This window comes from Hyaena hyaena, unplaced genomic scaffold, assembly GCF_003009895.1.
Source record: "Hyaena hyaena isolate Hyena2069 unplaced genomic scaffold, ASM300989v1 scaffold_87, whole genome shotgun sequence".
Classification (NCBI taxonomy): Eukaryota; Metazoa; Chordata; class Mammalia; order Carnivora; family Hyaenidae; genus Hyaena; species Hyaena hyaena.
The window spans coordinates 1,541,922-1,555,027 of record NW_024080718.1 but is presented as its reverse complement, the minus strand read 5'-3'; the positions used below and the strand labels follow the sequence as shown (position 1 = coordinate 1,555,027).

General features: G+C 41.6%; 1 protein-coding gene across 1 annotated transcript in view; it reads right to left on the bottom strand.

The window, feature by feature from the left end:
- Positions 1-222: 222 nt before the first annotated feature.
- MSRB3 (methionine sulfoxide reductase B3) overlaps positions 223-13,106 on the bottom strand; it is a 162,353-nt gene continuing 149,469 nt past the window's right edge. The window contains exons 6-7 of the mRNA XM_039234285.1: positions 8,839-8,936; positions 223-1,329 (exon numbers count right to left, since the gene is read on the bottom strand). Coding sequence (XP_039090216.1) covers positions 1,162-1,329; positions 8,839-8,936 — 266 coding nt within the window. The 3' untranslated portion in view covers positions 223-1,161. The remainder of the gene's footprint in view (positions 1,330-8,838; positions 8,937-13,106) is intronic.

The following is a 13,106-nucleotide window of genomic DNA, read 5'->3' as shown; positions in this document are numbered from 1 at the left end:
TGCCCATTATCTTATAAATATTATGAGTCCCAGTTTACATATGAAGAGGAGGCATGGAGAGGCTGAATGGCCTGTCCCTTGTCATGCAGCGGAGTAGTGTCAAGGGTGGGACTTGAGCGCCTAGTTCTTCCTGTTTTAACCCTTAGTATCCTTCCAGAGGTCACCTGATCCTCTGTGTACAAGGTCCCCTCCCCCCCCCCCCACCCACCCTGAGCTCTGTTACTTGCAGTATGGCACCAGCTTTTCTGCTCGACACTGGGTACTTTAATAACCAGGACTTCCTCCTTGGTCCTCTCTGCTCTCTTACTTCCGCTGCCTTGATGAAGTGTACTGTCCCCAATATTTTATTTTACACAGTGGAATTCACCAAAATGCCCTTCCAGCTGCAGCAGAGGGACGGACTTCTAAAAGGCAATGACAGGTGTTCTTCTTTGTGGATTTTTAACAACATGGGGCTCAGCACTTTACAGTTGTCTTACATTCCAATGTTTTCAATGGAAAATAAAATAAAATAAAGGCCTAACCATGAGGTAATGTTTACTCTCTGCCACAACACTCAGTGCACCCCCTCGGATCTGGCAACAATTTAACATAAGGAAAGACTTTAGACCTTCACACCCATTTAGTGAGAATAAACGACCTTAGCTCAAACTTTCCACAGGGCTGAGAAGTCTCAGGCGTCAGTCCACCCTTATCTCAGGTGGGCCCGCACAAGTGTCTCAAGGCCCTGCATCTTGCGGCCTTGAGCACCCGGTCCCCGAGCCCTGTGCCCTCTCCACTGCAGAGATCTTGAGCTTCACATTAGGAGACCAAGCACCTTCCACCTGCCTCATAAGCAAAGGGTAGGGGGAGGGGGAGGGAATCTCAAAAGAAGCTATGTGCTCAAAGAAAAGAATGCCAAATGGTACTCAAGTGGCTTGTGAAGACGGTTCCCACAGCTATCTCCGTTCGCTGAAGTTATAAACAGTTCTGGATCTAGTCAATAGCAAAATACATTGGTGGCCAGGGCCTCTGTTTAAACAAAAGAAGAAAAATATTGATAGCACAAAACTGCCCTTCTATTTTTTTTTTTTTTTGAAAAAATATATCTAAGACAATTCTGAGTATTTTTTTTAACCAGCTGTGCATTAAGTGCACTTGTTTCCATGGCCCTCCGGGCCCCTACAGCTCCGCGTGGCCTGCCTGGGCTGGGCCAGCTGGCCCAGGGCCTCCCTCGGCGCCACCGCGGCTCTCTGCTGGCGTGAACGACAAGGAGGCCGAATTTATGCAGTATCTTTTGCCGGTTGGACGAGGTCCGTCATCAAAAATGTGCCCGAGGTGAGCCCCACACTGAAAGAGAAGAGCGAAATGGTAAGGGAGAGGGCGCACAAAGCGGGCTTTGAGAGGAGCTCACATTCGGCCGTTTAAATGGATGACCGGCCTGTGGAGAAACGATGGAAACCATCATGGATGATTTCTAACCCGCCTGTCAATAGCCGCAAAGATGGTTTCTGGCAGGCGCCTCACCACATGCTGAGAATAAAAAACACCAGAACTGTGCATATCAGAAATCATTTCGGAGCCACTGTATTTTTTGATCTATGAAGTCTCTCAGCCAGCTGAAAAAAGGACTGCGGTAATTTTATGAATTGAGTTGACCTTTGATTTCCCCTTGTAAGAAACATGGCAGAAGAAAATCTCGCGCTCTCCCCCTACCCACTCCCCGGCATTACTTTTGGCTTTGGATGGGTGGGTTTCAGATATGCAGAAGTCCACTGTAAAAGATACTGTGTAACTGGCCATGACAGAGGTGATGTTTGCTTTCATGGGCAGTAAAACTTAACATCAGACAAGCACTGGATGTTCTTGGAACCCAGCAAAGCAATGGCAAGGCTCCGCAGATTTATGTCATGGTCACCAGGACTGCAAGTACGGCAAATAGAAATGTCACTCTCCAGCACGATCGTTTCCTTTTGGCTTCCAGTAGGTGGAGTGCCTCTGGCTTCTTTACCCACGTGAACTCTCTTATGTGGAAAAGGAATATGCTCAAATCCATGCTACAGACTACCCAAAAACTCGAGAAGGAGAAGAGGCCCAGAATCCAGACAGAAGCAAGAGGGATGACTGGCGAGAGAAATCCAGCCCAGAGATTGGATTGGTCTGCGCCAACCAATCAGATGCAGGGTATGGCTCCAGGAGATAAGATATGTCACACTTATCCATCCCTCTCCCTTTCTCAGCAGAGTAAAGAGTGAGGGATATGGAGATGTTAGTGCATCGTATTCAAACAGGCTATGGAAACACATCATTTGTCATGTAATCTAGGAAGCTAAAACCTGAGGCAAATGACTTCCATTCATTCCTTTAACAAATACTTATGGAGCACCTGCTACATGCCAGGCACTGTCTCAGACACTGAAGATACAGGCAACAACTGTATCAGTTGATACTGATACACGCAACAATCCTTGGCCTCGTAGAGCTTACATTCTAGTGGGAGAGACAGGTAATACACAAAGAAATAAGCTGACTGTCAAGAGTGATCGGTGGAAATAAATGCTGAGGAGAGGGGGAAAAATAAAGAAAAGGATATGAAGTGTCAGGGTTGGGTGCTGATGTTGCAGGCACGACTGTGCGGGGCCGCTTTCCTGGGGTACTCTGGAATACTCTGGAATAGGAAGCCAAAGGAAGTGAGGCAGTGGGTATCTCAAGGAGCATTTAAGGCAGATGGAAGAGTCAAGATTTAGGGAAGAACAGGAGAGAAAAGGCCTGTAAGATGATTTATTAATTCTTCTCACTGCGTTTGTTTGGTGGGTAAAACACTTATAGACTATAGGGAAAGAAAGGAGGAATTGACACTGGAATTGGGCTCATGGACCCAATGGAAATGATGAGAGAGAAGTGAAGGATGCTGCTCATTACAACGGAAAGAACTAGTATCTCAGTTTCCCTACTAAGAGTGCTACACTCACTTCTCAGGGGTTCTCTAGTTATTAATAAATTGCACAAACAGCAACCCTGACTATACGGCACCTCCATGTTAAAAGTGCATTCTTATTTTACTGCCAACATACTGTGTCAGCTTATTAAAGAACTAAAAATGAACCCTGAACTGATCTGATCTATTGCCTGGAAAATATGAAACAGGCCTAAAAAACAAATCTTGCACTCTTTTACCACATTCTACGCAGGTTTAGGTAATATCAAGGCTGACAGCTCAGATTGCTTTTCCTTTCTATAAACAATTGAGGCCAAATTTTCAGGCATCAACAGCTAAGATGCACCAGTAAAAATACAGATGCTTACCCAACGGACACAGGAAAACCCTTATTTCTGCCTGCCAAAGCAGTCAGTGTGCAGGCCAGAAGGAAAGAGTGCTCTCGGTGACCAGTACGTGTGCACAATTATTGATCTCACGTGCAGCTCTGCCACTTTGATCACCTGGCATCTGAGAGGTGGACTTTTCACATAAAAGCCTCCATTGGGGTTTCGTTTTGTGTTTTTTTAACGAGAGACTACAGCTCTCTGGCAAAATAAATGACATTACCTTTATTAATCCTCTCTCAGACATATTTAGAAAACGGTTCGATTTACCTTTAAAAATAAAGCATGATAAGGGTAGACTTGAAGGTATTTATATGGTCTTCATTTCCCAGATCACCTTGAAAAAATCCACTGAATCTATTGAAATGAGTTGGCCATTGGTCTGTAGTTTCCTCTGCTAACTCTGGAACTGGTGTCTTGGTTACACAGAAAGCAAAACACAGATTCTAGATGTCCTTAATCCAAAATGAAGAGGGAGAGGGGTGAGGAAGAGGACTTACAGTTAGAGAAAGGCAACAAGAATCCTTTGCCAACAATGCGATGGGTTGGGGAAGGGAAACCCTCGGAAAAGGTGTGAGTCCCCTAAATACCACAGTGAGAGCTCCATCATGCTTGCCACAAAGTGTCCTGGAAGATCACATCGGGCTTGGATAATGGAGGGAGGAGCGGAATTTCCAAACATGGCCGGGTGTTGGGTTATACCTGTACCACGACGTAGCTGCCTGCTTCACAGAGCCATCTGTCCGCGGGAAGCCTACCCACACAGCGCCATTTCCACTCTCTCCCAGGTACTCCCAGTCTCCCGTAAAACAGGATTAGCCGGTTTCTTTCAAAAGTGCCTGAGCCCCGAAGGTTCCTCCCGGAGGGGAACGCACATGGAGCCCATTCTTTCCAGCTTCTACCCCTGGCCAAGGCTGAGATGATGAATGGAAGTTGTCAGTGATGCATTGTTTCTTTAGCTGCCTTCGAGCTCTGCCTCCCCAGCCCCAGCCAACTGGCAATGTGTTGGGATCTCAGCACACCTGGTTGTAACTGAAACAAACTGGCTGCCCAATGAAGAAATCTCTGAAACCTGCTGTTAATGATTTATTTCAGGGCAAAATCTCGAGTGTGCGTTTTGAAAGTTGTTTTAAAATGGTTATGCATTTGTTTTATGGGTAAAATACAAACTACAATGGAATATTCTAGCTCTCGTTCTGAAAAAACAACAACAATGACAAGATAACCGTTCAAAAGAAAAATTTTAAATTTCCAAAGGAATCCTTTATCACCTAAGCCTCCCACTCTGAAAAGCTGGCCACTAAAGAAGCTGGGGAGAGCCAAGGCAAAGGGGACTCCCCCCCCCCGCCCGACACACACAGAGCCAACATCAAATTTAACATAATTCCTTAAAATCTGACTGCAACTCTCAAACGTGTGCATAAGAAATACAAATAGTGCATTCAACACAGTTACATATTTGCACCCTGATGTATTTCCAAGTGTCCGCGAGGGTTTTCTCCTAGCTATTCCTAGGATGTCTGGCCCTTTATTATTGTCATTTTCTCTTAAGTGTTTGATCTACAAGATGAAGCAGTTTCAAAGCAGGGCTTTTACACTTGGGCACATGGGGCAGGATGAGAAGGAGAAAAGAGTTTAAGAAGAAAAGCAATTTACTTTGCCAGTAGTATCCTGTTTTCTCCAACCGTTATTGAAGACACTTGTGTGTAAGTAGGGCTCTTTTCCTCTGTGCTTGTGATATTAATCTTTTGCCAAGGAAATGATTGTGAAGTCACCAGTTTAGCATTATGATTTTACTGAAAGATCAAGAAAAAGAGAGATGGGCTGTGAGTCTGAAACCCTATTGTAACACATGGGTATCTTTAATCATCAGCAATATATGAGTTGTCATCTGCAAAAGATTAATAAGGTTTGGGGTTTTACCAAAAACTGCTTAACTTTTGAAAACTACTCTGTATTGGTGGATATTTACCTTTCTGCTGATGTGGCTGCCTTAGAACAAATTAATGATGATCGAAAACAAATTTAAGGGAGTCTACCATAGATTCCAGCAGTAATAGCAGCAGTCGTAAATGGACTCCAACTTAGGTAAACTCCGGGAATCTGATGGCTTCCTTAAAGAGGATTATGAAAAGTTAAGTGATTTTCTGGTCTCCCATTTGCTGCAGAGGTAGAATTTTGGTCTAAAGAAGGGAGAATTCCCCAAGTGTTACGAGAAGGGACTTAACTTCTCTGAACTGCAGCTCACACCATGCAACTCTTACCTCTTTGCACTGAATTTAAACTCCTGACAAAGTATTGCTTAACAGGCTGGCGGTGGAGGAAGAGGAAGAAGCAGTCAAACAATTATTCATAGTAGTCAGTGAAACTGGGATAGACACAATGTATTATATCACTAGCTGAAAAATGTAAATTCAATAACATTTTTAAAAATTCTTTAGAGCTGAAAATTTTCTGGAAATTGCCACAGCAAGGAAGAAGAGACACATGCCCACTAAAACGTGCAGATTTAAGATAAAGACCCTCTTTGAAAGAGATAACTAGGATACAATTCCTCAATTTAGTAGGTAGAATAGTAAAAGAAAACAAATATGGTTGCCACAAAAATCAGAATGTAACCAGGCAACTATTTCCTTCACCAGCAGGAATCCTAATGGAGGGCACAGAAGAATCTCTACCACCCTTGCTGATTTTCTGCTCTGGTAACTTAAAGATCAAGAGCAGTGTGCTAGGTTTCTTACGCAGTAAATTTTTTTAGAAGGACCTGGTTGCAATGTTTCTCTGAAAAGTGATGACAGTACTAAATCAATCTTAACTTTCCCAGTAAAATCTTACCAAGATATTATTACCAAAGAAGTCACAGGACACACGGGAAAACTACAGTGTGGTCGAAAGAGGTGATAAGTCACGGCTCCCAACATGTTTATGATTCCTACCCATAAGTGAGGCCTAATTCACTGCCTAGCGTGATCCATATCACAATTTTTAAAAACAAAAGCAAGAAGAAGAAGAATCCTAAGGACTCAGGTGAGAATTAAGGGCCAATGCTTTAATTCAGTGAGCTATTACTATACTCACGAGGCAGACATCCCCCACTCTGCCCACTTGGAGAAGAATCTGGCAAACATAGCAAACACAGAATTCTTTAGGGCTGGAAGCTGATTATTTTCTCCGTGAAACTTAACTTCTCAAAGCGTGTAGTTTTACACATGCCTTACTAGAACAAATTTCCCTCCCTCTTCCTTTTAAATTAAGACTTTTATTTACGAGTCAAACGCTTTCCAAATATGAGAAGTACAGGTGATGGGAAAAGAATCCGAAAGGAAGAGCTCAGTGTCAGATCCTCACCCATTAGGAAATGACCCAAAGCTACAGTAACACTTACCTAGCCTTTGACTGAAGGGTTGGGAGGTGTGCCTGCTTTAGCTTAACATTTTTTATTACTGTTACATGATTGGGGAAGTTTGTAGGTTTCATTTGTCTTTGGTCACTGTAGAACACCTTCATAATGTTTTTTTCTTGACCACTACTAATATTATCTCTGTGGTTGGCACAGAGAAAGGAGGAAGTTTTTCTAACTGTGAATTTTTAAGAATTAGTCACAGAGACATTAGAGAATAGGGCATAAGGCAAGTTGTTATCTTATGCCTCACTTTTTCTGTGCCTTTTCTATTTGGTTTTCATAGGACCCAATGTTTGAAAGTGGGTTCTGAGTAAAAAGGAGAGTAGCAGTCATGTCACAGCCTTTAAGGTAGCTTAAAAAAAAAAAAAAGTTAGTCTTATGAGAGGTTTATTAAGTGCTACGTGCCTAAGCTATACATTACTAGGTACCATCCTATCCAGTTCCTTTTTTGTCAAGTATTTTAGAATCCTGAAGAAATCATCATAACTAGTTTTTGTGGCTGTTATAAAAACATCAATTAAAATTCAATTGAATGCAAAATGAATTGAATTAAACTAACTGCTGGAGATCATAGAATTTTTTTTTAATGTGACTCTTTCTGGCCTATCTGTATACCTACCTCCCTGCCTGCCTGTCTAAGCACCGTAGAGCCCTGGAGCTAGATGCCCAAATTTGAGTCTCAGTTCTGCCACTTAAATCTATGTCGATTTATACAAGCGTAACTGCCCTCTTTGTGCCTCAGTTTTCTCAATCCCAAACATGAGAAAGAATAACAGTATCTACCTCACAAGGTTATTGTGAGCATCAACCAGAGCAGCTTTTACAAATGCTGGTATTCAGGCCTCGCACATGCCACCTAATTTAGAATCTCTGGGGATGAGACCCAGGATGAGAAAGTTCCACTATCTTCCTCAGAGACTTACATCTTAGAAATAAGAGTGAACTGAAAATATGACTTAGATAAAATATGAAGTCTGCTTTTCAAGGGAGAGAGTGGTCTTCATGGTTAGAAGACAGTAAAGTTGCCAGCTTTATTATTTTTTTTTTAAAAGAAAGTACAAATTCATCAGATGGTTAGGTTCTAGCCAGTCTCCCTCCCTACTTGGTAGTAAATATGCCACCTACTCCCTAAAACCCTTGTGCTTGATGAAGGGGGTTAAAGGGCAGGTAGAAGAATGTCGAGGGAGGCCCACATGGCAATCACTTTGCTATTTCAGGTGCCTGACGGTGCCCCCTTTACCTCTGATACTGACAACAGACATCTCCCAACAAAATACTCAGTAATATCAATGAATTTCAGTGCCACAATACTCAGACTTTATACCTGACTTATTTAAAGCAGACTAGAGCAGTACTTTCTACTCTAGAGTAGAATGGGCAGTCGCTCCTATTCTGTGTACAGAAGGTCCTGGCTGTGTCTCTGGGTTTTAATACAAAATGCTCTACGAGTTCAGGTCCCTTGATTGTGAGAGATTAACTATTTTTGCCTCCTCAACCCATGCTCATTTTCTCCCTTAATCTGGGTAGAGAAGAGTGACAGGAACTAATGAGAACATTCTTGGAAAAGAAGAGAGGTCTGTCTACCAGGAGAAGTAGGGAAGACGTTACCTTATCGCGCATTCTTCCTCTGGCTTCCTCTTTCCACTGCCATTCCCCAAACCCTCACCTCTCACCCACACAGGGAAAGCTGTTTCTGGGGTCTTTACTGACCACGTTTGTATCATTACCATTAGAGGTATTCCAATGGAACAATTGGTGGACAGAACTGCAGGGAGAGGGGTATTACCGAACATTAGATTATATAAAGCCACATGGTGAAATCTTCCTGTGCCCTAAGAGTAGCCCATTCCCTGCTGCACTGAGGCAACTGAAGACGATTTTTCCTACCAATGTTTTGGGGTTTTTTTAAATAGTGTTGGAGCCAATGACTGCCATTTTAATTGGACTTGCTGAACACCTGAAGACTGAGATATTATTAAGGCATTATAGAGACTTCATTGCACTCCCTGCCCTGTCCCTTTTTTGTAATCAGTCACTTGGCCCTAGTTGCTATGTTTAGCTCAGCCAGGTGTCCTGAACATGTTTGCAATGCAGAGTGAGCAGCATATTGGGTGTCAGGTGGGGTTACTGACCTGAGAGCAGCTGGTTTCCACCCTGTGCATCCCGTAGGAAAAGTCATCTGTGAACGTGATTGCATCAGAACTGATCACATCGTGGAATGAAGGCCAACCTGGGGCAGAGCAACACGAGAGCAAAACAGAGAGGAGAGATATACAGCCTTGGGTTAGAATACAGTTTTAAAGAATTACTGTGCAAAAAAAAAGGACAATCTCTAGTACATGAATCATGCTTAACTTTTTCAACCTGGAAATAAAAAAGGTCAAAAGCTGAAGGATAATATATTTCATAAGAGTGCAACGATTTTTTAAGAATAACCTTTTCCTCACATTCAGATTATAGTTGAATTGGGATTTTGTGTTTCAAGAAGCATTCTTAGCCCATCCAGAGTTTCTTAGGGCCCTCCTGAATTTATAAAGCTGTCTCTTGCACTTTGTCTTATCTCTCTTCTTCAGAGTCACGGAGCACTCACGATGGGTCTTACGGTGTGACATTTTCCAAAACACCATCCAATTGTTCTGGCTGTTAACTTTTCGACTATTCCATGCCTCTTTAGGAAGCATGCTTTTTTAGTACTTTGTATGGTTAAAATATTTAAAAAATGAGTATTCCACAGTTTCCATCTTTATCTAATTTCTCGGGACGGGGGTATCTGGAAATCACAGCTTCTACCTATTTTATGGGGCAAGCGGCTTGCTCACTTCCTAGAAGAAAGTCAGAAAGCAGTGTTCTTCAGGCATCTCTAGGGAACATCTTCTCTCAAATAGCATCTTGTTCCAATTTTCATTTATTCTCATGATTTTTAAAATATGCACACAGCTTTAAGAAACTCAACGATAAGGGCCATAAGATTGTACAAATGTTTATGGGTGTACAGTCAGGTTTTATGTTCAATACTTATAGGTCTGTTTTTACATATTTCCAGAAAATTTGTCTGGAGTTACTGAGCTAAAGCCCAAAATGATGGAAGAGGTGCGATGTTGCTGAACTGCTGGTACATTTTTTTTTTTTTCTCTTTCAGAAGCCAAATTTATTCCTGCAGAAAGGAGGAAGCCCTTTAAAAACATGGTGCGTTGTGTTAATACACCAACTGAAAGAAAACAGAATGCAGACTTCAACAATATGATTTCCAGTGTCAAACAAAACAAACTGGCTCAGGCCAAGTTTTTATAAGAAACTCCCGCACGCTCCCCACCCCCCACTAGGCAACAGTATAGCTTTCACAGTTGGTGCTAGGTTTAACAGCACCAACACTTTCCAGTTCCTTGATTTGAGTTCAAGATTGCTGCAAATCACCAGAAAAATCTTAACTTTCTAGATATAAGATACTACTCCTCAAAAAACAATTATGCCAGCAAACACCAGTATTCCTAAGAAAAACTTCTCTCCCTATTTTCTAAATTCTAAAGAGAATCTAAACATATTCTAGGCTATAGCTTTTGGTTTATAATGACTACTTGACACCTATATGTCTTCTTGTTCAATGGTAGAAGTTTCAGTAGCTAGCAATGACAGGTTTAAAGGCGATGTTTGAAGACACTGGAAAATAACTTAGCTACGAATAGAAAGAAGAGAACATTCTATATTTTTTAACCTCCCAGGTTACAGACAACTCATTCAATGGCAGTTTTATGGCAACTAATATCATGGAGGGACATATTTGATTCAGTGGGAAACAGATAAAGAGTTAGGAATTTTGTTGTTGTTGTTAATTTACCATAAAGCTACCCCCCAGCACACACACATTTTCCTATTTCTAGAATTCGAAATAAGTATGGCGAAATGTACATAAAATATATATATTTCCCCCTCCCACATTACCTCCTCATTTTTTTAACGTTTACTTATTTTTGAGAGAGAGGCACGTGAGTGGGGCAGGGGCAGAGAGAGAGGGAAACAGAGGATCTGAAGCAGGCTATGTGCTGACAGCACGGAGCCCGATGCGGGGCTTAAACTCACAAACTGTAAGATCATGACCTGAGCCAAAGTTGGATGCTTAACTGACTGAGCCACTCAGGCGTCCCACCTCTTCATCTTATATACACTTCTCTTGTTCTACTTATACTGGATTTTTTACTTATTTGTTTTCATGCTTTCCTCTCTGACTAGGTGGTAAACACTTTGGAGGCAGAGTCTGTGCAAATAAGAAAATGAGATGAATATTTATGGTACATCACAGAGTCCCACAGGAGAGAGAAAATATAATCACATTCCTTTTTTACCTGCTACCTTAAGAAATAAGAATGCTGTTTTGTCAGTGGAGTGGTATACAGTGTGGCTCAAACATCATAATTAAGCCTCTCTTTATAGGTGCAGCAAGCTTATTATTAATTTAGGATGATATATCCATAAAGATCATCTAGGTCACTCACTGAACAGAATTTTTTGTGGGGAGGAGAAGGAGAGGGGGCAGAAGGACATGGTACCTGCCTATGGTATGCAGGCCCTAAGTGGCAAAGCCAAAGCTGGACTCTGGGTACTCTGACTTTAGTCTAGGGCTGTCTTCTTTCTTCCTCCATAAAAGGCCGAGACAGCATTTACTTCAATACTCCAACAGGAAGCAGGCTGCAGGTTTTAGGACTGGATGGTGGTAACATTGTGCCACTTAGGAGCTTCGAGGTTGCAGTGGATAATGAATGTACCCTAAACAATACTGACTCTCTCACTAATAACCAAACTGTTCCAAAAGAAAGTCCAAGAGTAATGACATATATTTGTAACCTAGTTTGGGACATGGATAACTTTTTATTCATTTATCTAAAACAACTACAAATACTTTGAAACTCACCTTATGTAATAATATTGAGAAAGCTGTCAATTCTGTTTGGGGTTCCTTAATTCGAATTCTTTCCTAACAACTGTGAATCATTGCCTTTTAAGACTTTGGAGAGGGAAAGGAACTGCTTTCCTTGAATGAATGAGCTATTAAGCCACACAGCTATCCATCTTGTCTCCATGAATTAAATATTTATAGAATTTTCCAGAAGACTATATTCAAGATTAGACAAGGATGAGGTATAGCTCATGGGGTAGGGGCTCTCCAAAGATTTCAGTGTTTCTAGGAAAACTGCTGACACTTGAATAGTGTCTTAGTTATTTCTTGCGGCATTGTTTAAACATCAGAAGAGACGCTAAAAACCCAACCAAACAAAAAACAATTTTTTTCCAAAACTCCCCAAAATTCAGTGTCTCTTTGCGCTGTAGAAGAAATGCAGGTTTCAGGATGGAATATTTGATATGTCATTCAAATCTTCATTAGTGGAGATTGACAAGGGCAACTACGTTAAAGACTATAAATAACCCAGTGTGCCGGAACACGTTTCAAAAGAGAATCATGGCCAAGTTCAATAAGGTTAACACAGGAGAACATTGAATGCTTTTTCTAGGTCTCCCAGAAAAAGCAAAGCTCTACAGAAGGAGAATCCATCAGAAAAGCAAGTCCTTATTGACAATCAAACTAAGAAGGACCTTTACCCAAGAATAAATTGTCTCATGGCAGAGAAGCCACAGAGATGACAGCACTTTGAAAGCGAAATTCCCTCATCATGTGAAAGTATTTAAAGGAGCAACTCTTCACTGCTGCAAAAATCCTCAAAGGAAACCCTGCCCCCACTCCTAATAGTAAGGAAAGTGCTTCAAAGGGTGATAGGCAAGGCTGAAGCAATCTGGGTCTTGTTGAGAAAATTATCTTGAGCAAAAGGGGGACGGGGATGTGTTTATGTCAGTTTTGACATTAAAGAAAGATCATCCATCCTCCTTTCTCTAGGATTTCCCTTTTGGTCTTCTCATCTAACAAAACATTATTTGTTTTGGATGCATTCCATGCTCTTTTTAAAAGAACAGCCATTTAAAAACCTGTATAAACAGAGTTGGTTCACCCCACCCCCGATACATCCCTTTGTTTCTATTTGATGAGGTTTTTTGGCTGTATTATCATTTTATTTCTAAAAGTATAAACTGTACTTTGTAGATATTAGCCTGTCATCATCAGGGATGTCCTCTATTCAATAAATAGATTCTCCCCTCAAAGACTTCTCGCCTCCAGACAGCATATGAATACAAGTACCACAACTAAATCAGCCAAGGCGACTGCAGGCAGTCCTGCTTCAGGGTGACCCAACCATCAGGCCACATTAATCTGCAGACATAACTTCATAGTATTGGCATAACAGGAAGCACATCCATGATATGTTCATTTATATCCCAAATCTAAGAACAAGTGATCCAGTTTGTGAATAGTAGATCCTTGGCGCTTGCTACCATCTAGAATGGATTTTTTTAA